Below are 26,460 nucleotides of genomic sequence, written 5' to 3'. Positions count from 1 at the left end.
TATTATTTTCTTCGAACTTATCCCTGATATACGAGGTTGCATTTTCTGTCACGCGCTTGTCAATATCTTTCACTTTGATTTCAAGGTCGGAAAGTTTTAGACTAATTGAATTAACAGTTTTTTCTATTTTGTCTATTTTCTCCAAGGGTTTGATTTTCGATTTGATGTCTCTTAGGTCTTCCATAATTTCTATCCACGGCGGCTGTTGAAGTCCAACACCGAATGGAGAATTCGGAGGCTGGCTGTGCCGTAACATGGGTCGGGTATCCCATATGGCCCCTGTGAAAAAGCCATTCCATATAAACCAAAATAATGAGATGTGTTGATAGCTTTTGTTTTTTTTGACAATTGTTCACTATCTAAATATTGACCACTCGTAACGGGTGAGTAACTCAAACACAGTGTATTGTCCGCTTTGCCTATCTTCTCATGTACAATGTCCGATATTGGTGAGATTATCTTGCGTTTTTCTTTACGTGATTTAACCACTTTTTCATTAGAATTTCCGAAATTTATTCCGTTTGACATTAATAAAACTACATATGTATCCTTTAGTCCATAAAAAATCCAATTTATATTTGGTAAAATAACTTTAAATCCAAATAAACAAGTGTCCACGTTACACGTGTCCTATCCATTAAACTGATCACGTAATACCTGATATAAAACAGAACTTAGCAAACATATATACATACATAATTGAAAAATAAATATGATATTGACATCAATCAAGGCACACTTCATGCCTCATTTAATGATTTATTCCACGGGCACACGCTGATTAAATTAAACGGACACACGCTGATTAAATTATCACATTTATACGGGTGTTAATATATTTACACAATAGCTGGATGTATTTAACTGATTGAGATATTATTTATGATATTGAGATGTCATTTAAACATAAAATTTAATAATATTCTACAAACAGTGATGTGTTCAAAACAAAATGAACAAATAACTATCTCTATATTATATACATATAAAACTACAATATATATACATAGGCAGACCCCTAGAATTTTTTTTATTTAATATCAATATCAATGCATATTATATTATGGTAAATCCATTTCAGTTCGAGTATGGGCTAGACTATAGCCTGATCAGTATAAATGACATCTTAAGAAACACTCGAACCTACTATTGCGGTCGTGATATAAATTTTATATAATATACATTGATATTGATACTTATTTGTAATATTTATGTTCAATATATTTTTTTCATCATAAATTTTCAGGCACTGTGAAGAAGAAAAAATGTTTGCAACGTACGTATGAAAAATTTGCAATTCCAGACAACAAAAACTTTGTAGCAACTTTAAAAATCGCGTAATGAAACATAAAATATTTATAAAAACGTCATGATATACAGATCTTCAACTACTAAATAGATTGAAAACACTTTCAAACCAATAAAATAAAGTTTTCATGTGTTACTTGGATAAACAATATTGCTATTTGGTAATGTACATGTATCTTAGCAGGACCGGAAAGCACTCGATATATCTATTTTCTTAAATACTCGTAATAACTATCAATATATATTTATAAAGACATGTTGTCTGAAAGATTTTGATCTAATAAATCGATTGGTAACACTTTCAAACCAATAAAATAAAGTTTTCATGTATTACTTTGATAAACTATATTGCTATTCGGTAAAGTACATGTACCTTAGCAGGACCGGAAAGCACTCGATATATCTTATTTTCCTAAATAATCGTAATAATAATCATATTATAATTATAAAAATGTGTTGTCTGAAAAATTTTGATATAATAAATCGATTGGTAACATTTTCAAACCAATAAAATAAAGTTTTCACGTATAACTTTGATAAACAAAATTGCTATTCGGTAATGTACATGTATCTTAACAGGACCGGAAAGCACTCGATATATCTATTTTCCTAAATACTCGTAATAATTATCAATATATATTCATAAAATTGACTTGTCTGATAGATTTTGATCTAATAAATCGATTGGTAACACTTTCAAACCGATAAAATAAAGTTTTCATGTTTTTTTGAGAAATTTGAGTGCTTTCCGGTTTTTCGATGCTATCTGGTGCTTTCCGGTTTTTCTATGCACCAAAAAGTAAAGGCTATTCTTTGCATAAGTGATGTAATCAAAGGAAGTAATTTACACCTGGGACATAAGATAACTATGTTCCAGTTTACACATTGCAGTTGAAATCCACATAAATAACTACAAAAGTCAAAATATGTGAAAAATAGCCTTTACTTCATTAGTCACGCATTAGAAATATGGTGATAAATACTGCAGTCAGTCATTAATCGCACACATGTAAATTATTACTTGAATCTTTTTACTTTTCTTTTTACTTTTCTAAACGTCTTATAACTTACTAATGTACAATTTAAGTACATATTGTTATTCATGTTTTATGACCTGAATTTCTCTTTGGTTTTAATTCCTTAACAAAGCCCATAACATTACGTTTCTGTCAGTTATGATACATTTAAACATTAAAAATGTGTAGAGCATATATACAATTGCCAAACTGTCAAAACCCCTTTTAGGGGACCTAGATATGAGCTGAGCTTTATGTCTTACTCTTTTTATGTAACATAAAAGAAAGAAAGCGTAACTACCAGAGCAACAGATAAGCTTTAAAAGTGAATTGGGTATTACTCCATCATTTCCTTTGGAATTGGGTATTGGCTCCATTTAATTGGGTATTCCAAAACTCGATACCCTATGATTTCAAGATCAATTGGGTATTCAATTATGAAAATATGAATTTTATGGTTTCAATATCAATAAAATTTAAATTTTTGATTTTTGATTATTTACGATTGTTTTGTTTCAAATCATTTTCCCTTTTGTACGACGCCATATTGCTTTCAAAGCGTCTATTGATACAGGTGGGACCTACTTATTGACGGTCTCCGCAAATTCAACAGTCTCTGCCGATCTGTAAAGACCGTCGACCTGAGTAGACAAATCGACGGTGTCACGCTTTATTGATATGACCTCGAAGACCGTCGAAGACCGGAGACTGTTGATTAGTTAGCATTGATTCAGGAATATTCGGATAGCATGCATATCGAAATAATTTGTCCAAAACTACGAGCGTACGACAGATTAATTTTGCGGTGATGAAAATGACAATACGCACGGGTTTTTCAGACAGTTGCATATTTTATTTTTATGCCCCCACTTTGAAGAAGAGGGGGTATATTGCTTTGCACTTGTCGGTCCGTCGGTCCGTAGACCAAATGGTTTCCGAGTGATAACTAAAGAACCCTTAGGCCTAGGAACTTCAAACTTGGTATGGTGATTGGTCATGACCAGTAGATGACCCCTAATGATTTTGGGGTCAAGGGGTCAAAGGTCAAGGTCACATTGACCTCTTAGGTAAAAACGGTTTCCCATCAATAACTAAAGAACCCTTAGACCTAGGAACTTCAAACTTGGTATGGTGATTGGTCATGACCAGCAGATGACCCCTATTGATTTTGGGGGTAAGGGGTCAAAGGTCAAGGTCACATTGACCTTTTAGATAAAAAACGGTTTCCGATCAATTACTTAAGAACCCTTAGGCCTAGTGACTTCAAACTTGGTATGGTGATTGGTCATGACCAGCAGATGACCTGTATTTATTTTGGGGTCAAGGGGTCAACGGTCAAGGTCACATTGACCTTGTAGGTAAAAACGGTTTCCCATCAATTAACTAAAGACCGCTTAAGCCCAGGAACATCAAACTTTGTATGATGGTTGGTCGTGACCAGCAGATGACTCCTATTGAATTTTGGGGTCGAGGGGTCAAAGGTCAAGGTCACATTGACCTTGTAAGTAAAAACGGTTTCTGATCAATAACTAAAGAACGCTTAGACCTAGCAACTTCAAACTTGGTATGGTGATTGGTCATGACCAGCAGATGACCCCAATTGATTTTGGGTCAAGGGGTCAAAGGTCAAGGTCACATTGACCTTGTTGGTAAAAACGGTTTCCAATCAATAACTAAAGAACGCTTAGGCCTAGAAACTTCAAACTTGGTACGATGATTGGTCATGGCCAGCAGATGACCCCTATTGATTTTGGGTCAAGGGGTCAAAGGTCAAGGTCACATTGACCTTGTAGGTAAAAACGGTTTCCGATCAATAACTAAAGAACTCTTGGGCCTAGGAACTTCAAACTTGGTATGATGATTGGTCATGACCAGTAGATGACCCCTATTGATTTTTGGGTCAAGGGGTCAATGTCATATTGACCCTGTACTTAATGATGGTTTCTGACCAATAACTCAACAACTCAAGTTGCCTTGGTTTATATTTTTATATTGAACTAAAAATGCTTTTGGTATACACATTTGCAGGTCTTATGCAATATAACAACTTGGCTGTCATTAATGAGGCCTACATGATTCATAAAATTTATGCATATATTATTTGGTAAGATTTGTAATAACTTAAATTGCTGCACACAACCTATGGGGTCACAATAATTATTACCTTGATCACATGACTAATTGGCTGCAGATAGGGGGCATACATGTTTTACAAACATATCTTGTTTTTAATGGGGTTTGATACGCATTCTTAAAAAATCAATTGCGTATTTTATAAAATTAATTGCGTACATACACAAATACGCACCTTATCTGTTGCTCTGACTGCAATTTACAAACAGTACAAAGATTTATTATTTGTAAATACTGACCTTTTCATATCCTTTTTTAACTTTAATATTTTTGAAAGTTGGTTTTTAGCTCGACTTTTTTTTTTTTGAAAAAAAAAGTAGAGGTATTGTTATAGTCGGGTCGGCGTTGCCGTTGCCGTTCCCGTCCGCAAACTTGTACCTGGATCATAACTTTTTTATTTCTGGGTGTATTGTCTTCATACTTGGCCACAACAACCCTTGGGACAAGACCTTTCAGTAGACCACACTAACCTTGACCTTCATCCATAAATGACCTTGACCTTCAAGGTTAAAAGTACAATTTTTGCTTGTTCATGCTGTTATTGGCTGTAACTTTGTTATTTTTGAATGGATTGTCTTCAAACTTGAACATAATAATCTTCAAGGATATCCCTTAAAAATAACCTGCCAGACCTTGACCTTCACTCATAAATGACCTTTACTTTGAAGGTCAAATTATTGAAATTTTCATTTTTTTGGCTATTATTGGCTGTAACTTTGTTATTTTTGAATGGATTGTCTTCAAACTTGAACATAATTAACTTCAGGGATATCCCTTAAAAATAACTGGACAGACCTTGACCTTCACTCATAAATGACCTTGACTTTGAAGGTCAAATTATTGAAATTTTCATTTTTTTGGCTATTATTGGCTGTAACTTTGTTATTTTTGAATGGATTGTCTTGAAACTTGAACATAATAATCTTCAAAGATAACTGTTAAAAATATACCGAAAGACCTTTACCTTCACTCATTAATGACATGGTCTTTGAAGGTCAAATTATTGAAATTTTCATTGTTTTGGCGGTAACTGACTGTAACTTTGCTATTATTGAAGGGATCAACTTCATATTATAACAGAACATTCTTAAGGACCAGACCTTGTTGTTTATCAAACCCAAATTTGCTTGGGCTCTTTAATGACCTTGACCTTGAAGGTTAAATTACTGAATTTTCTCAGATTTGTGCATTAAATGACCATAATTATTTCACGGCGTCTCAACGCCATGATATTGTGATGGGTAGTTTTCGGTAGCATGGGCAAAAGTCACGTGACAAAATGCCTTTCGATTTCTACAGCCGACATTTTATTGTTTTTACGTAATCATTGTACAGCCCATTTCCGTGAAAAGTTACATAGAAACAGTTTTTTTTTCAAAACCATATAGAATCTAAACAGTATTTTTATCAACACACGAAATATCAGCGTTTTATATTAACACATTTCCGGACATCCTTTCGACATGCTTGAGAAATTCGCCTTGAATAGATTATGTATGGTGGCTGATTAACGCCATCCAAAATATTTTCGCGTCTTCGCCTCAAAATGCGAAAATGTGAAAACACGAAGGGACGACATATTTTGACTAATGTGTTCTCATGTAGGATCTATGTTCTCTCGGAGTGAATCTTTTCACGTGTAAAATGTCTTTGAACATTACATTCCTAATTTCTATATTTGCAATTAAGAACTTAAAATTGTCTTCTTTTTTTTAGCTCACCAGAGCCGAAGGCTCAGGGTGAGCTATTAGTATCAAAGGGGGGATACTCCGGTGTCCGTCGTCATGCGTCAACAATCATCTTCTTCTCTGAAACTGCTGGCAGATTTAACTATAATTTGGTCTGTAGCATCCTTGTGATAGTCACACTTAAATTTGCTCATGTCATTTTCAATTGGCCCCCTTTTAGGGTTCAGCCAGAGCTAAAAATAGAAAAACCTGTAACATCTTCTACTACAGAACTAATGGATGGATGATCACCAAACTTTGTCTGTAGCATCTTTAGGTAGTCTTTTATCAAGTTTGCTCATATTAATTTGATTGGCACTAGGGCTAAAAATAGAAAAAAACTTTAGACATCTTCTTCTACAGAACCAATTGATGGATGATCACCAAACTTTGTCTGTAGCATTCTTGGGTAGTCTTTTATCAAGTTTGCTCATATTAATTTGATTGGCCCCTTGTAGGGGCTGCTATAGCTAAAAATAGAAATACCTTTAAACGTCTTCTTCTACAGAACTAATTGATGAATGATCACCAAACTTTGTCTGTAGCATCCTTAGGTAGTCTTTAATCAAGTTTGCTCATATTAATTTGATTGGCCCCTTTTAGGGGTCACTAGAGCTTAAAATAGAAAACCTTTAGACATTTTCTTCTACAGAACCAATTGATGGATGATAACCAAACTTTGTAGCATTCTTGGGTAGTCTTTAATCAAGTTTGCTCATATTAGTTTGATTGGTCCTGTTAAAGCTAAAGCTTAAATGCACTAACATTTCTTTAAATTAAAGTTTAAAGATATTCTAAGCTCTAATTTTAATATAAAAAAAATATTGAATATGGATACACAGTCTCCTTATAAATATAAATATGAAATATACGTGTTTTGACTTCACACAAAGTAGATATGTTATGTTTTAAACTCTTAACACTATTCGTGGTCACAGTATAAATATAATGATAGTGTCATTACAAAAACTTTTTTTTTTTTTATAGAAAAGACCATCTTTACATTGCCTGTAATAGCATATGCAGTTTCCTGTACATAGTATATTCATTCTTTTTATCCAAATAAGACATTTTCAGCAAGAAATTTTAATAAATTTCATTGGCTTGGGTCATGACCTGTTTTATGATGTGTAAATATATTTCAGCTCTGGAATTCGGACTAACTGCATCATTGTAAGGTCAGTTGTAGGTCATTAACCAGGAAAAAAATAGGCCTAAAGAAACATAAAATTGGTTTCTCCTGTACTTTACTATCAAAGATGAGTTTATCTGCTCAATTCTCTTATAGAATTTTGTAAAAAATTGTAATTTTTCATTTTTTGTTGTTGAATTAACAAGGGACAAGGGGTTTTAATTTCTGTTTCTGAATTGAATTTTGATATGAACTGTTTTACTTTTGATATATTTGATATCGCTTTAACCTACTTTTTTGTCTTTTATGTACAGACTTGAAATTTGGACTATGGGTGTAATTTGTGTAATTTTTGATGTTGAATTCAATTTTGATACCAGCTGACCTACTTTAGGTATTACTGATATCATTTGACCTACTGTCTTGTATATTGACATTCAGATTTTAAATGTTGACCAGGTTTTGTAAATTCTGATGCCGAAATGAATTTTGATATCAAACTGACCTACTTTCTGATATTTTTGATATAATTTGACTTTCATTCTTGTGTTCTTGACATACAGACTTGAAATTTGGACTAGGGGTGTAATTTCTGATGCTGAATTGAATTGTGATATTAACTGGCCTACTTTTCATATTTTTTACAATGTTTGACCTATTGTCTTTTTTTGAGGTACAGTTATGTTACCATAATGTATAAAATAAATTGTCCCAAACTGTGAACTTCAAACAACTACACCTTACATGTTTTTGCATGTGACATTTTGTGTTTTTCATTTCAAAAGAAAGTTTAAAAAAAAATTGTCCAATCAAAATTAATCCTGCTCTAGTGGTCAGTTGTTCTGCATTTATTCTACATAGTCTCATAGGAACACACTTGCAACATACATATTTTAACAAATCCTTTCCAAAATATTAGGGCAAAATATTACAATTTTTATAGTGAATAATGAAATGATGGGTTAGATGAGTCATCTAGGGCCATCTTAGTGGTCCTATTGTTTATTATGAAGAAAAAAAGCTAAAACAATCAGTGTTGTGAAAGTATATTACTAAAGGGGCAAGTTAAAGTTTGATCGAGCTGAACTGCCGAAAGAGCTGGACTTGCCTTTCAGCAAGTTCTTTTGAAAAATAATTTCCAACACTGAAAAACAGTTGTTTCTGGTGAGCGACTCAGGGCCATCATGGCCCTCTTGTTTAATAATTTCATTTTTCTTGCGCAATTCTCTAAAATGAGACTTGGTTTTTTTCTATATGCGTTTCACAATTAACATTCACCATACCAGGTTGTAAAATAACTTAATTTGGTCCTTAAATCAGTTTTTACCATAACATCAAACTTCATTCAGAATTCATGTCACGTTATTGTGAGCAAAATTCTGAGTTTCCTTTAGATATGAACAAGAAAATGTTTATTACCCCCCGCCGAAAAGACGGATATAGAATTAGTCTCCATCCGTCCGTCTGTCCTTCCCGTCCGTCACTCTAAACGTTTTTGTCCGGAGCATATCTCAAAAAGTATCAATTTGAAACTTCATAGGTGGAGGTATCAACTTGAAACTTCATTTGTGGATAAATCATATTTAGGAAAAGTGCAGTGCACAAGAATGATAACTCTACGCTGCATATTTTTTTCATTGTTGCCCTTTGTTATTCTTCAAACTCAATTTTTGTCCACAGCAAAAAGCCTTTGAGATATCAACATGAAACTTCATGTGGATAGATCTCACTCAGGAGGTGTGCAATGCAAGAGTGATAACTGTACCATTTCTAAATTTTGAGTTATACCTCTTTGTTATTTTTCATACTTAATTTTCCACCTGAGTGGAGCATAAATTAACTAAAAAAAACAAACTTTGAGATGTAAATGTAAATGAAAAAGTCTTTGAAATGTCAACATGAAACTTCATAGGTGGATAGATCTTTTTGAGGAGGAATGTTGTGCGCAAGAATGATAACTCTATCCTTTATAATGTTTGAGTTATTGCCATTTGTTATTTTTCAAACTTTTTGTCCGGAGCTTATCTAAAAAAAATGTTAGAGGTAACAACTTGAAACTTCATAGGTGGATAGATCTTATTGGGGAGCATTGCAGCACACTAGAATGATAACATACCGTGCATTGTTTTTTCAGTTATTGCACTTTGTTATTTTTCATACTTTATTTTTGTCCAGGGTATAACTACAAAAGCATTTGAGATTTCAACATGAAACTTCATAGGTGGATAGGTCTTACTCAGGAGGTATGCAGTGCAAAAGAGTGATAACTCTACCCTTCATAATTTTTGAGTTATTGCCCTTTGTTATTTTTCATACTAATTTTTTCACCTCAGTGGAGCATATCTCTGAAAAAGTCTTTGAAATGTCAACATGAAACTTCATAGGTGGATAGATCTTTTTGAGGAGGAATGTTGTGCGCAAGAATGATAACTCTATCCTTTATAATGTTTGAGTTATTGCCATTTGTTATTTTTCAAACTTTTTGTCCGGATCTTATCTAAAAAAAATGTTAGAGGTAACAACTTGAAACTTCATAGGTGGATAGATCTTATTGGGGAGCATTGCAGCACACTAGAATGATAACATACCGTGCATTGTTTTTTCAGTTATTGCACTTTGTTATTTTTCATACTTTATTTTTGTCCAGGGTATAACTACAAAAGCATTTGAGATTTCAACATGAAACTTCATAGGTGGATAGGTCTTACTCAGGAGGTATGCAGTGCAAAAGAGTGATAACTCTACCCTTCATAATTTTTGAGTTATTGCCCTTTGTTATTTTCCATACTAAATTTTTCACCTGAGTGGAGCATATCTCTGAAAAAGTATTTGAAATGTCAACATGAAACTTTATAGGAGGATAGATCTTATTGGAGAGGAATGTTGTGCGAAAGAATAATACCCTTTATATTTTGTTAGTTATTGCCATTTGTTAATTTTCATACTTTTGTCCGGAGCTTATCTCAATTATTATTAATTGAGCCTTGATTTTAAACTAAATGTGTCTGTATTTCTTACCATCCTTTACTGGTTTTAGATTATCATTATTGTTTAATAGGTTTACTTAATTAATGTTGTTCATTATGTCTTATATATATATGATTATGTTTTATCGGATTTATGTAAAGCACTCTTGAACATTTATTATTTATGAAAAGAGTGCTATAGAAATGTGGTATATAATAATAATAATAATAATAATAATAATCTCAAAAAGGTGTTAGAGGTATCAACTTGAAACTTATTAGGTGGATAGATCTCATTGAGGAGGAGTGCAGCACACAAGACATTTAACCTACCGTGCATTATTTTTCAGTTATTGCCCTTTGTTATTTTTCATACTTAATTTTGTCCAGAGCATAACTACAAAGGCCTTTGAGATATCAACATGAACCTTCATAGGTGGATAAATCTCACTCGAGAGGTATGCAGTACACAAGAATGATAATTATTCTGCTCTACTACATATAAACATGGCTCTTGTAACAAGTTACATGATTATGATATTTTAAAACCTTCTGAACAAGTTAACATGTCAATTCAAAACAATGCTATTTGGAGATACCTTATCAATATATTTAACTGGTTTTTTTTTGTTGTTTTTTTTTTGTGTGTGGGGGTTGTTTTTGTTTTTTGTTGTTGTTGTTTTTCGCCGTGACAATTATATTGCTGCATTTCCCAGCAATTTTTTACTTGTATACTTATTGGTGTGTGTGTGTATATATATATTTACAACAACAACAACAAAAAGAATTGCGTAATGTTTCTATTTATAGAATTGCGTCATTGTTTCTATTTATAGAATTGCGTCATTGTTTCTATTTATAGAATTGCGTCATTGTTTCTATTTATAGAATTGCGTCATTGTTTCTATTTTTAGAAATTGCGTCATTGTTGCTTTTTTTAGAAATTGCATCATTGTTTCTATTTTTAGAAATTACATCATTGTTGCTATTTTTAGAAATTGCGTCATTGTTGCTTATTATAGAAATTGCGTCATTGTTTCTATTTTTAGAAATTGCGTCATTGTTTCTATTTTTAGAAATTGCGAAATTGTTTCTAATTTTAGAAATTGCGTCATTGTTTCTATTTTTAGAAATTGCATCATTGTTGCTATTTTTAGAAATTGTGTCATTGTTTCTATTTTTAGAAATTGCGTCATTGTTTCTATTTTTTAGAAATTGCGTCATTGTTTCTATTTTTAGAAATTGCATCATTGTTGCTATTTTTAGAAATTGCTTCATTGTTTCTATTTATAGAAATTGCATCATTGTTGCTATTTTTAGAAATTGCGTCATTGTTGCTATTTTTAGAAATTGCGTCATTGTTGCTATTTTTAGAAATTGCGTCATTGTTTCTATTTATAGAAATTGCGTCATTGTTGCTATTTTTAGAAATTGCATCATTGTTGCTATTTTTAGAAATTGCGTCATTGTTTCTATTTTTAGAAATTGCGTCATTTTAGAAATTGCGTCATTGTTTCTATTTTTAGAAATTGCGTCATTGTTTCTATTTTTAGAAATTGCGTCATGTTGCTATTTTTAGAAATTGCGTAATGTTTCTATTCATATATATATACAAAATATATAAACAAAACTAATGTGACAAAACAGACCGACTAAATTTATAAAAAGGAAACGTTAAGATATGTTCAAACCTTTCTATGTTTGCGTTTAGAAAAAGTAAAAAGTTGAGCGTTGCCCCCGCCCGGCGGTGGCTCTTGTTGGTAGTTGTTGCCTTTAACAAATAAGCGTTGACACAGCATGTCATGCTCCTGTCTGATATCATTGTTTTTTATCCGCAAACTATGACAATAGTCTAATAAACAAGTAAATAATTATACTATATAGAAATCAATTTGTAAACAATTTTTTATCTTGTGGACCTTTTTAGCTGTAAGATTAAGAATAATAAAGATCACTGATTTCTAACCAGTTGCAACTTACACTGTGGGCTTGAGTATTGCACTGGATTTGGAAACTTTCCTTTTGAAGATGCTATCAATGATTAGCTACATGTATGTAAGGTCAGTGGTTCTACCGATGATGCCATGTCTCTTATGCTGACAATAATCCACCAAGTGGCACTTAAATCTTTTTCCACCATTAATTTAAGAAAGTAATTATCACACATGATTTATTTTGCTTGACTTTAAACTTGGCAAACAAGTATTTCAAATCATACTTCCCATACATGTAGATTGAGTTACAAATATCATGAAGGTGATCCTATGAGTTTATAAATTGATAATATATATTTAAAACTTATCCTGTTTCTATGCATTTGACCAGAACAGACCAAAATCAACTGCCAACAACTGTGCAGTCTTATCACAGTCTACACTGTTAGCTTTTCAGTATAACCATATTTTGAAACTTCTCCTTACAATGATTTATGGTTTTTGTCAAGAATGGAAGCTGGACAAGTCCATTAAGATATTTAGTACAGTAAAGGTTAAACATTAATCAAATGACTGTTTTGTTTGATCAGAATACTCAGTGCCACTGTCATTACACCTTAATTTATGTTTACATCAGTTTGGATAGTTAGAGACAGCTCTCTGTCTACAGATTTTCTCTCCATCATATATATATATATGTACATGTATATAATTCAAAGATTGTAGAGGAACTGAGCAAAAGTACATACTAGTATATATATTTAGAATCTAACTATGACATGCTCAAAATAAGTGATTTTCTTTAACAACAGGCAACTATGTTCTCTTTTTTTGCTAAATAAACATATGCATGTAATTTATAATATCTAAATTTCAGCAAAAATGGCAGACTTGTCTCAGTACACACTACCAAACAGTACAGATGTTTGTCTGTTAGACTGTATGACAGCATTCAAGAATCTCACAGACCAAGAGAAGAGGTATGCCCATCATGTGTCACAGGCAGCATGGTATGGGGGACTTATTGTACTTGTACAGGTAATGGTTTAGTCATACCTTTACAATTACAATCCACACTCAGGATGATTCATATTTATCAAAATAAAATAATAATGAACGCAAAAATGACATCAGAAGACGATAACATTGTCAAATGATGTTGAAAATAAAAAAGTGAATTACCCTTGAAATGTTAAACTTAAAAATAGATATGAATAGGTAACAATCAGCAAATTTCTGTTTTAAATTTATTTCAAGAGCTAAAGAATAGAATATCTTAAAGAACTCAAAATGTCAATTTAAAAAGAATATAGTGAATGGCGTTCAGTGTTGTTTTCTCATGCTGGCATTCAATTTTAATTTTTTTTTGTATTTACTATTTTTTCCCATACTGGTCGGGGACCATCAACCGGACACTTTTTGAACATTTTTCCATAAAGATTTCATAATTTCAAACCTAGAGACCTAAAAATTTGACATAGTACAGCTAGGTTCCTCTCCTAACTAACAAACCAGTTTCACTTTTTCTGATTATATTGACACTTATATCTGAGGCTCGTCAAGGAGGGTATCAAAATTACCTAAATTGTCAACACTACAGTACCATGTGTCCGGACAGATATGTACATGACATGATTTAATTCAGATAAAAGCTTGGGTGTTTTTATTTTTAATATGATATACAATATTTCAGCAACAAATGCTGAAGTTTTGGATATTATATTGTATACTCTGCAAATGATTATAGCTGGTATATGAGGTCAGGCATTCTTTCTTGGCCCCCAAATTTCAATGTCAACATTCTTGAAATAGACATTTAAATATTACCATTTACGGAGGTTGAAATAAATTTATTTACTTAATTTTAGAAGAAACATGCATTTATTGTTGATATAAAAGTGACTGACCACCACTGAACAAAGAAAATTCTAAATTAAGCATTTCGGGGCTGTCCGGGTTTGGTGGTTGTCCGGTTTTGGTGGTCCCCAACCAGTAGTCTAAATTTAGATTTGGATTTTCGCAATTAAAGGAACTCCACTGAGGTCCAAAACATTTGATTTTTTACTCTGATCGGCTTTGTCACTTATAACAGAAAGATTTGCAAAACATTATTAAAAAATATGCCCAGAAATATATTGAAATTTGTATTTTTGAGCTATTCTTAGCCCGATTAAAGTGAAAAGCGTTGTATCGCTTTTCAATTTCAGGTCATTTTTCACTTCTGGAAAAACGGAGTGAACGAATAATCTAATATTGTGCACACAAGTTATATGTCTAGACCTACATCAAATGTAACACGTATCTCGAAAAATTATTTCCAGTCCCATTATGTCAAAAAACCTCAGTGGACAATACAATGAAGATGTAAAAATTAATGTATGAAGTTTTGCTGAACTGAATGTCAGACAGTCGATAAAAAACATAAATACCAGTGATAAACATTATGTATTTATAATTAAGATATACATTTGATTTCAGACTTCCCCAGAGTCACCTGGTATATTCCTGCTTCTGCAGAAAATGTTCAGAGCTCAGTCTGTAGATGAGCTTAAAACATTGGCAACAACTGAACTTGGGCTCTCACCTGAAGAGTTTGATGTGAGTTTTTAATAGTTATAATATATCATTGAAAATTTATTATTTATTCCTATCTTACAATAGAAGTAAATGAAAAATATAAAAAACGAGAAAGTTTTATTGCAAGGAAATGGGAAATATGCGAGAATTTATTTTGAATAATTGATAAATATAAAAACAAAGACTAATTACAAAAACTCTTTAAGCCACTTCTTTTTATTTAATTTTCAAAGCAAACGCTTCTTATAACTTTAAACCTTCTCATTTTTAAGTACAGGTACATGTCAAAATATATTTTATATGCATTGAAAGGAGTATAGCTTGTTCACAAATGTTTATAAGGTACTTGAAAATATCTGATTTTGGTGATATTTTGGTGGCCTTAAAGAATTTTTCTGCCTTTTTGGTCTCAATTTAAGATGACATCAAATTAACATCCAAAGTGGTTTGCTTGAAGAAAAAATAGAGTCATCTGCACTTTGACTCTACATGGTAATCAGATTTTAATAACATAAAATGTCAGTGGTCAATCAATGAAATTCATTGTTTCATGATAAATCTACAAAAGAAACAGCTTAGTCTTATATGGTTGTGGCGTTGGTAGTTTTCACTCTGGATCACACCAGTGAGCCACATTGAATTTACCAGAGTGCAGTTCAGCCACCGCAACTTCCTGGGCAGGATGTAAAGCAGTTTACCAGTACTTGTTGCTTTTACTTTAACAAGGAACTGATAACTTCTGTACATGCCTGAGCAGAATTACAGTGGGAATGACTATAGAAAGAACTTCACAATCAATCACAACGAAAATGACCTGCACTATCCGTCTATCAAACCGGGCTGCCAGATTCATAGTCCAACACACTACCTATTGAGCTAACCAGATGGCTTTGTAATATTTAACAGTTAAATATGTATTAAACATGTACAGATCTTTTCCTATTTCAGGCCATTTTAATCTATGCATCAGGTTTCTACGCTAATATGGGAAACTACAAGTCATTTGGTGACAGCAAATTCATTCCTAACCTACCAAAGGTATATTGTTTTAAACTCATTAGCACTTAACAACTATTGTATTGACGGTATGAAGTGAGGATACTGCCATGAAATAAGATAACATGTATAACCTATTTAGAAGTTTATGGTTTAGAATTGATTTGATAATTGATTCTAGATTATTGATGAGTGAAGGAAAATTTGACTATGCATGCAAAGGTATGCATGCAATGTTATGACTTTATTTTTTGTGCTCTGACTAAAAACAAACTGTAAGTACCATTATTTTGACAATATGAAATATTTAAATGTTTATTTCTATACATTTTGTATATAATTTTTACAAATTTGTCAATTTGTGTAGGAAAAATTTGAAGCTGTTGTCCTTGGCAGTGCTGCATGCAAATCTGACCCAGACAAGATGAAGGCGCTATGGAATGCTGTATCTGAAAGATTGTATTCCCTGGAAAACAGGCAGAGAGAACTTGGACTTGGAGAAAAGGTGATTTTGAATTTAATAATATCTGTCATATGTTATGGTTTGGATCGGAATATTTGGCAAGCCTTGTTAATGTCCAGTGGACTGGTACCCGAGGGACAGATATTTTGATCTGAACCACAGACATATGCAAGATATTTTTTCCTGCCTATTCTGGCATATTCTTTCATATTTTAAATAGTTTACCTCAATAAGATATTTGTTCATGGAAATTTATTTCATTTCATTCATAATTATTTTCTCACATTAGCTTATGAATTTACAACTTTAATAACAACCGCAAAATGACGTTATCATTAGCACATAGTTCCATTCTAAAATGCTGCGAAATAAGATCATTTTAACGTGGTCATTTTGTTTCGCCTTTTCTTTGAAGAATTAAAAAAAAAATGTGTGATTGTGACAATGTGAGCTTACTTTAAAAAGCCAATTTTGTTAATATAGGATTTGATATTTTCCTCTCAATGGATTCATCATACCAAATTTTTTAAAGTTATAATACTGTTCAACGATGATATTTTACCCTACAACTTAGTTTTCAGAAATTATCACCTCAATCATAAGTATATCCTCATTAATGATGAACTGCTATACAATTTTAATCTTATTTCGCCGAAACACTCGGATGCAACTGGATATAATATCGCCAGTTTTTGAAATCCCCGCCATTTGTAAAAGCTCTCGGGCCCGATCGGTTTCATTCGGAATTAACTCATTTGCATACGGAAAAGTTCGGAAATGCTATAATTAGAAACAAGTTCGGAAACGCTATAATTAGAAACGTCAACAAACTTGCGACCCCGATATTAGGAGATATAATATAAATGAGGGATGCAATTTTATTTTATGTTTTGTAATTAATAAACGATATGAAAAGCTATTTATTAGCTAAAGAATGTAGCTTATATCCTCGTAACGCGTTACGAAACAATCGGAAAAAGAACAAAGTCTGAGACTCTCACTTGATCTACAGTAAACAAGAAAATGGAGCGTTGGTCATGTCTATGTCGTACGGTTGCTGTGGTTATTTGAAATCGGTAAATTAGCCTTTCTTTATGATCGCTTCGTACCAGAAATAATACGTACCTATTGCCAAGCTTCCATCGTAGTAATATGGCATACAGTAGTGTGCGTCATGTAAATATTATGAAACACAGACACAAAAGTCTTGGGCTTTGGTGCTCAATCTGTATTATATTATAGATGTTGAAATATGATTTTTTTTCAAAACGGCTTATATTAAGTTTTTTTTTTTTTATTTTAAAGGCGTTTTGAGCTCCAAACCCAAGTGTCTGTGTTAGGAAATTATAATGAAAAGAAATATAATTTGGCAATCTGGTGTAATAACCTGTATAGGGTGTTACCAGATTAAATAACCAGTCAACTGCATGCAAAAGCCAATACATATTTAACATCTACAGACTCAACCGTTTGATATATGATAATGTATACTTAATTATACTTCATTTTATAAGCAAACAAGAATGGAAAAAGGACCAAGTTAAAGTTCTGATGCCTATAATTTTGAAAATGATCACTCAAGACCTGATTTTTATGTTAGCCTTTTGTAAAAGTGCACATTATGGAAAATAATGTACTAATGAGAATTTCATTCCAATACAAACACAGTGCAAACTGTGTAAATATTATTCTGTTAACAATGAACAGTTGCATTCCACTGAAAATAAGATTGCCAAGAATTAAATCCTAATCTCTGGATTATGTACACCGGTATGGCATAAAACCATAAATTTCACCACTTTATGTTCAAATGTTGAATTCTGCTAAAGCTGGTGCTAGGGGGGCATGGAAGGTAACTTGCACTTTCCAACAGGCTCACCAAATAGAGCCTGCAACAGTTTCAATTTTGTCATTTTGGGCTTTCTGCAGGAATTCTTTATTTCTCTATTTTCTGATATCAAATGTACTTTTTTAAAATTCAAATAAGATCACAGATTGTAACAATGTTTTACAAATACCTTTCAATGTTAATTTACACTCAACTTCTCTTAGCATGTTTCAGGACACATTTTGGAATGTTGTTAAAATAACAAAAACACAGATAAATTGAAACATGTATTTGAACATTGGCAGTAAAACAACAATAAAATATTTTCAAATGAACAGCATATATATCTTCTTTTTCTTACTCTTAAAATTGTGCAACAGTGACTTCTTTACAGCTATAGTTTTATTTTTTATTCAATCCATGCTGTCTTAACAGGAAGATAAAGCGTGAAGATGGCCAATATTGTAGAAGGAAATAAATAATATCTTAATTCCAACCAAATTATATGAACTTGAGCTAACCCCTTATGGGTTTCTGGTGATGAAGGATATTATGCTTAAGCCATTGTGACCTTAGACCTTATTAACTCCAAACTAATGCTTAATTACTAATCTAAGCAATGTCCCTGGAAATGTTCAAAACCTTGGGACAATGAGTTTACATGTCACTGAGACCTTGAACTTATAATCAAATGGACCAATCTTAAAACTAATGGCAATCAGAATTTTTCCTTCTGAGTTACATAAACTATACCTTACAATGTTACACATATTTAAAGGAAGTTAAACTTTATGCCATCTTGAGCTTTAAATCTTATTACCTCAAAATCAGTTGGTGCCATTATCTGGGGAAGGGCAATGTTCCTACCAAGCCTAAAAACTTAGGCTTACCCCTGAATGTAAAATATTGTTTGTTCCCCACTCCCGCGACCTACCTACAAATAGCACAGCTACCTAAAATATCTTATTGCCCAGGATTTGTTTACTAAAATGAAATCAGAGTGTCAATGAGAATGACATCTTTTTAACTGTCTCGTGATTTTTTAATTGTAAATATACAAAATGTTGGGAAATTTGTTGATTGAAACTGAAAATATGGTTCTAAATTTTCAAGTAAAACAGATGCTTTCATGCATTCACAATTTGTTTTAACTACATATAATTTTAATGAAAAATAAAACAAGACAAACATTTTGAATAACTAGGAATGTGTCCATAGGACACGGGTCCCCCCTACGCGCCACTGTTCTGTCAATTTTATGACTCTAGGTCAAATATTTTTTGAAAACTAAAAATCTTTTACTAAGTAAAGGGCAAGAACTTTACTAATACTGAATAAATTGACAAGTAAACCCCATAAGTACATATGCTGACCAACATTCTTTTAAACATTCAGGCCTACAAGTGAAATACTTACTGAGCTATGCATGAACAAGTTGAAAATTGTAAATTATTCGATAAATTAAAGTGAACCTGTAGTAGCCACTCCTATATTGTCTTTCTTATTTATATTTTATCCCTGTAGGATATTAATTATGGAGTTAAATGATAAATTATTTATGTTTGGCTGAATAAAATGAAAGAAAACATAAATACTTTTTGAGCTATGCATGAACAAGTTGAAAATTGTAAATTTATACTACTGTAAGTCAAGAGCAATAACTCTAACAAAACTGAAAAAAATCCACATGAAAGTCACAGGTTCATAGCTTCACAGTGATGTTGATCATTATTCCTGTAAAGTTGGTTGATTCTCACTCAAGCACTCAAGGAACAAATAACAACATAATGAAATGTTTTTTACTAAGTCAAGGGAAATAACTCTACAAATACTGGATAAATCCACAAGCCAAACCCCAGGTGCCAAACTAAATATGCTGAGCAACCTTCCCGTAAGGTTTAATGACTCTATGTCAAATCCTTTTTGAGTTACATGTGACACAAGTTGAAAACTGCAAAATTTTACCAAGTCAGGGCAATAACTCTAAAAATCCTAATTAATTCCAGACGAAAATACCCAGATGCACAACTACACATGCTGATCAACATTCCTGTAAAGTTTCATTACTCTAAGTCAAATACTTTTTGAGTTACATGCGACACAAGTTGAAAATTGCAAAATTTTACTAAGTCAAGGGCCATAACTCTCAAAATACTAAATCCAGACGAAAATACCCAGGTGCACAACTACACATAATGTTCAACATTCCTGTAAAGTTTCATTGCTCTAGGTCAAATACTTCTTGAGTAACATGCAACACAAGTTGAAAATTGCAAAAATTCAATGGCAGTAACTCTGAAAATACTAAAAATATCCAGATGAAAACACCAAGGTGAACAACTACACTTGCTGATCAACATTACAGTAAAGTTTCATGATGTGAAATACGGACGGACACACAAGGGTAAATCTAAATGCCCGCCACTAAAGTGGGGGCACAAAAATAAATATTTTATCAGCCCACCTAACCTATCTGAACTGGAATGGGATGAGGGAGTAAATACAAAGATAATTTTAAGGCTTGCCTTTTTTGATTGAACAAGGATTTTATATAAAATGCCCCTATGTCATTGGTCTAATAAACTAGATTGGACTACAAACAATTCATGGACTAATACCAACTAGATCTTCGCGAGTCGGATGTGTTGCCTTGTGAACAATATAGTTCAGGAGAAATGGCCAAGACAAAAATGAAATATGAAAATTAACAAAGGGCATAAAGTTAAAGCCACTAATAGCAAATAGCAAGCAAAGCCAAAATTTAGACATTTAACCTTGAAGGTCAAGGTCAATTATGAATGAAGGCAAAGGTTAGACAATACACCAAGAACTTTAAAAGTTATGAACAAGGTTTAAGTTTGCAGAAGGCAACGGCAGCAACCTCTATTTCTTTTTTCAAAAAAAAAAAAGAAAAGCTGAGCTAAAGTGAATGACATAGTACATGAATATCAAAAGATATAATTGAATAATACTTTTAACTTCGTTACTACATTAAAGCTCATAGCAGCACTTATAGTTTAATAGATTGGATAATATTTTGCACTTGTATAAAAAGCAGTCATTTTTCTGACAAAATATTAAAAACAGACCTTGAGTCATGACAAATGAATCAAGAGAATTTTTTTCGAAACAAGATAGATACAGTGCCATATCTAAAAAGATATTTCATAAAACTATCATGAATACCAGGTGTTCAATGTCAGCTTAAATATGTTTGAATAAATGGGCAATCAGTGTAACACACTATGTATCATTCTTTTCCATAAAAAGTCAATCATATCTTGATTTATGTTCCTCATGAATGGCTCGGGTAGGCTTCGGGCTAACTTGGGCCAAATATTTTGAAAGTCTGTGGGGGTCATCTTCCTCTAACTTTCTATTTTATATATCCGCTCCATGTCACTAATTCTCAGAGTTATAGCATCATGAAAAATGGTATAATGATACTTTTTCTTCTTCTTTAATTCACCCAGACTTGCTGAAGTCTGAAATGAGAAATTAACAAGCCTGTTATAACAAAAATCAGAAGTGTATACAATTCTCAAAATGCATTACATGTAATTATGTCCTCAAAATTTATTAGTCAGGTCAGGTCAGAGACTGCAAAATCTCTTTTGATTGAAATTAATATTATATAGGCAATATAAATGCATAGTGATCACACTTTCAATAAAAATATCTTATAATTCATAGAGGCAGGAATATTTAATACTAAGATATGCAGCATTTATATTCATATGCAAAAATGAAAAAAAAATGTTGAGAATCTATATGCCCAAAGAAGATAAAGCACAACATTTTATTTAGGTTTTGCCTCTTTATATGTTTGAAGAACTGAAATCTTTCTATTGAAATAAACAAAGAAACATGCTACATCCATATTAGACTCAGTACAGAGTACATCTATGTTGAACATTATTATAGTTCCAAACAATTCACTTTATTAACACAAACTGGACACTGTTTTCTTTCATTCTGTAAAATTGTGAAACATTACATGTTGGATTTTTGTTAGTAGCATACCTAACAGATCCCCCTTGTTGGTGATGTATGGTCTATTTGCATGTATATTATAATCTATGGCTGCAAGAAGATTGTGCGTCCTATAAACAGGTGGTGTGTAAGCAAATCTTTTGGTACAATACATCAAGATGTGCTGTTGAAACCCCTACATGCCAGCTGTACTTCTAAAAATGAATACAAATAATGGAAAGATATTTTCATTTAAATGATTTTAGTAAGGAAAAATCCTTTAACATTAACATATTCATATGCTTGATATAATCTCTGTATGTAAATAATTATCTTTGAAAAGATTTTACACAGCTCTATCCTTCAATTGATTAGTGCAATAAAGGTGCCAATTAATTTATACATAATGGTTGTAGGTCCATTTGCGTTAACATATAAAGATGCTGTAAACATTGAACATTCTATAATCAATAGACATATGAGCTTTGTATTAATCAGGACATATACTCCTTTCCAGTTAGGAAAATAAATCCTTTTAAAAATTTCACTCTAAACTGCTAGCATATCTTAACAAAGATAGACATATCTCCTTTGCAGAATTAATGGTTCCAACATAGGAGCCATTGGCTTCAACCTTTTTGATTGGCCAATATCTGGTGGTGCAAACTAAAATTGCTCCAGGGGGAACCCTGTCAATATAAATTTCTTTTATTGTACCTGATGAGAACATACCTGCAGTTGAGATATTATGTCATCTTATTCAGAACAACAGCCAGAACTTTCAGACTATGTGCATCTTATTTCCTTTGCAGCCATGGTTTATTCTGGTTTCTAATGGGCCATGATTGTACTAGGCATTGGTGTATTCCATCATCTGAAAACAGAATCCATTCATGCTCAATAACTATAAGATTGATGCAGACACTAAAATATATTATTCCCTGAAATAAAATATCAAGACAAATAAGCATGCATTAAAAAATGGCAAAGAAGTCAGCCTTCAACAAGTTTTATGAAACATTACTAAGCATTTCACATTTATTTTACATATAAAATGCTTACCATAAACCTATGAAGTATTCCACATTATGCATCAAAACATCTTGCATGCATTAATTTTCTTGCAACAAATGACAATTATGTATTGCTATCTAGAATTTTATCTAAATATTTCTTAAGCAACAGAATAATCATATAAAAATATCAAACATTTAAATAAAATCAAATATATAATAATTGTTTACTTACCATGAATAGTTTATAGTCTGTAGCAGTTTTATAACTAAACCAGAAATGAATGGTTGTGTCTCAATTCAACTCCAAAAGGATTTTATTGGCTTTCTTTAGTGCTACCTGAAGATTAAACCATAACTTGCTTAAGATTTAGAAGAAAAAAAATCAATTGTGGAATTCCTTTTCATTTTAGCAAAAAAATATTCTACATAAGAATTGTATATATTCAGTCTTCACCAACATTTACTATAGGACATGAATCTGCCCTTGTTATTAACAACAAATACAGCAGTATTGCATGCAGTGATAACACCAGTCTATTAAAAATTCTTTGTTTAAAAGGGATATAACTTAAAAAAATATTGCTTTCACAGTCATTGAATTTAAGATTTTGAATTCACTGGCCCCAATTCCAGTTTTGAATTTATTCTACTATATATTTAACTACATTTTCTTAAAATTTACACTGGCCCAAACGCATTTTCACTGGCCATGGGCCACCGGGCCAGTGCTAAATTCAATGACTGCTTTCATAAGAACATGTATGCTCCCCTGTTTAACAATTACACTTTGTCCTGATAAGCAAGTCTTTCAAGTTTCATGTTGATACATTTCAAAATATTTAAATAATGCAATTGTATGCCAACATAGCAATCTGACATAGAATGTAATAGCTTTGAAAGAAAAAAAGAAGCTAGTAATTCATGATGTTTGATTGTAACTAAGAAAGTATACTCCACTTTTGAGGAATCTGTAACTATTTTGTTGTATGGTCTGAGAATTGACTACATAACAGAATCCTTTCCAAAAACCATATATGAGCCTCGTCACGACAAAACCAACATAGTGCGTTTGCGACCAGCATGGATCCAGACCAGCCTGCGCATCCGCGCAGTCTGATCAGGATCCATGCTGTTTCTCTACTTGTTATAGGGTTTGTAAGCGAACAACATGGATCCTGATCAGACTGCGTGGATGCGCAGGCTGGTCTGGATCCATGCTGGTCGCAAAACCATTATGTTGGTTTTGTCATGACGTGGCTCATATATATTTTTTCACAAGTGGATTTAAGACCTATAATCGTCACCTTAGTGCAAGAACTCAATATCTGCTTCTTTATCTATATGCAGTTATTGAGTTTTTGCACTAAGGTGACGTAATGACCCTTTATTATTTTTTCACCTCAGTGAACAATTACCTATAATAATATTATGGAGTCATACAAATTTCAAACTCATCATTTAAGATGACACCAAAATCTTTCAATTGGACCAAAATTAACCATGTAGTGCATGTTTTTTTTTTCTTCTTCTAATACAGTATTATAATTTATATGCCACTTAAAAAATGTCATTATTGTTTAATATTTAAATCATATGAATATCTGATCATGATATATATGGATCACATGTTGACATGTATATATCCATTAATTGGTTCAATAAACTAATAAAAAAACATGAATTCAGCAGTATTTAAGATTAATCAGTTTTTATATGAATTATTTAAGTAAATTAGTTATGCAAGTATATAGTTACATGTGTATATAGCAATTTTGAAAGGTATTATTATAACCTGTCACTTTCAACAAAAATGGTGTACTTACTCTCCTCTGCATATGCACTGAAGTCCAGGTCATCTTTGATGTCCCTGGTAGTGGTATTGCAACACATGATGACTATGAAATTGATTTATTTCTGTAATTGAAAATATAGCATACTAGTACCATGGCCTTAAATCTTGACTATTCAAACCAATTACAATACATGAATTGCTGCACTGCTTATAAGGAAGAAGGGTTGTCAATAAGAATTATCTAACGTTTCCAGCACAATTATGGTTATTGTCCATGATTATTTTTCAAATTGTGAAATGCTGAAATTTTACTGCAAAAATGATTCAAATGAGACAAAATTATTGATTTTTGTGCGATTTTCTAGACAACATTTTATTTTTTCTACTTTATTTCTATGAAGATTCGACAACCCTGGATAGTAGATCAATATATCAGACTTACGGGCTTGTTATTGCTTAAATGTCGGTCAAGGTTGCCCAAAAGCAAAAATATCTCAAAATCAAAGGACGTCACATTTATAGGACTACCCTTGATAGTTGAACATGCTTTGAAGAAATGCCTGTTCTGCTAGTCAATAGTTCTAACCCTTTTTGAGACACATGTGGCTAATCTATTTCACAGCATTGTAGTTACTATACAGTACAGCTTACAGTAAAAAACAATAATGTGATTGGAAAATAAAAGTTATTCAAAATATAATTTTGTTGTGTCTTAAATGATTGTTAAAAGATAGTGATTGGCCATCTTAAACAATATTACAATGGTTACAATGAACATACGCCATAAAATTGTAAACGATTAGGCTCAGCCGATCTTTTATTTAACCTGTTAACAATAACAATTTATTGGTACGAAAATTACAGTGAACGAAAACTTGATACACGGACGTGGATCTGCAAGCTTAATTTCTTTATCATAAGTCAAAACCATCCTAAAAACTATAACACAATATCTGTGTTTATATATTCGTAGGTGAAATTTTTCTATAAGTAGATCTAAGACCAAGAAAAAATTAAATGCAAACAAAAACGATGATCACCTCAGCTGTCAGTGTCAATCAGATAACAACTTCACGGTCGCTTTTGGTTTTAATTACCCTTTTTAGAACTTTTCGTCGCTTTGAATCACTACCGGAGTATATCCTTGATTGAATTAAATCACAGTTTCTTTCCACTTTTCGCTTTTTCCTTTTCCAATCTCAAAATTTATTTATCGTATACGTGACACACCTTTCGTATTGTCCGCCATTATTTTGGTTTGGTAAATCATATCACGTGACTCAGATCCGAACATTTACGGAAATAATCGAAGGGCTTCCCGCCAAAATATAAATCTTATTTGACTAACCCAGTCAAATAAGAAAATGCATTTTTTAGAATGGTCAGAAATGTTACGGAGAGCGTTTCTGAGTTGGAAAACTTTGTCAATACTAGTTAAATAATGCATTTGATAACAATAAGGCGTTAATTTGACAATCTGTTTTGATGAATTTGACCAGGAATATAACTTTAAGTTTATATTGAATTTTTCTTTGAAATTGCATTTGAAAGTGAATATATGAATATAGTATTAAATTCTAATTATCTAATTATCTTAAAA

General features: G+C 32.2%; 1 protein-coding gene and 1 long non-coding RNA gene across 3 annotated transcripts in view; one reads left to right on the top strand and one right to left on the bottom strand.

The window, feature by feature from the left end:
* The window catches only part of LOC132723997 (dipeptidyl peptidase 3-like), a 51,296-nt gene that overhangs the window by 9,989 nt on the left and 14,847 nt on the right, over positions 1 to 26,460 (top strand). For both annotated transcript variants that reach the window (XM_060708805.1, XM_060708806.1), the window contains exons 5-9: positions 1,247 to 1,276; positions 13,094 to 13,254; positions 14,695 to 14,814; positions 15,742 to 15,831; positions 16,157 to 16,294. In XM_060708805.1, the coding sequence (XP_060564788.1) occupies positions 1,247 to 1,276; positions 13,094 to 13,254; positions 14,695 to 14,814; positions 15,742 to 15,831; positions 16,157 to 16,294 (539 nt within the window). The remainder of the gene's footprint in view (positions 1 to 1,246; positions 1,277 to 13,093; positions 13,255 to 14,694; positions 14,815 to 15,741; positions 15,832 to 16,156; positions 16,295 to 26,460) is intronic.
* LOC132723996 (uncharacterized) lies at positions 19,439 to 26,336 on the bottom strand. The gene is made up of 5 exons (XR_009624828.1): positions 24,892 to 26,336; positions 23,301 to 23,405; positions 22,785 to 22,926; positions 22,104 to 22,267; positions 19,439 to 21,565 (listed from the first exon to the last, which is right to left on the bottom strand). It is a non-coding gene; the product is annotated as an uncharacterized LOC132723996 (long non-coding RNA).

The sequence above is a fragment of the Ruditapes philippinarum genome, unplaced genomic scaffold (genome assembly GCF_026571515.1).
Source record: "Ruditapes philippinarum isolate M1 unplaced genomic scaffold, ASM2657151v2 ctg1682_1_1_1_1, whole genome shotgun sequence".
Lineage (NCBI taxonomy): Eukaryota > Metazoa > Mollusca > Bivalvia > Venerida > Veneridae > Ruditapes > Ruditapes philippinarum.
Note: the sequence above shows the minus strand (reverse complement) of the source record. Positions and strands in the feature narration are given on the sequence as shown.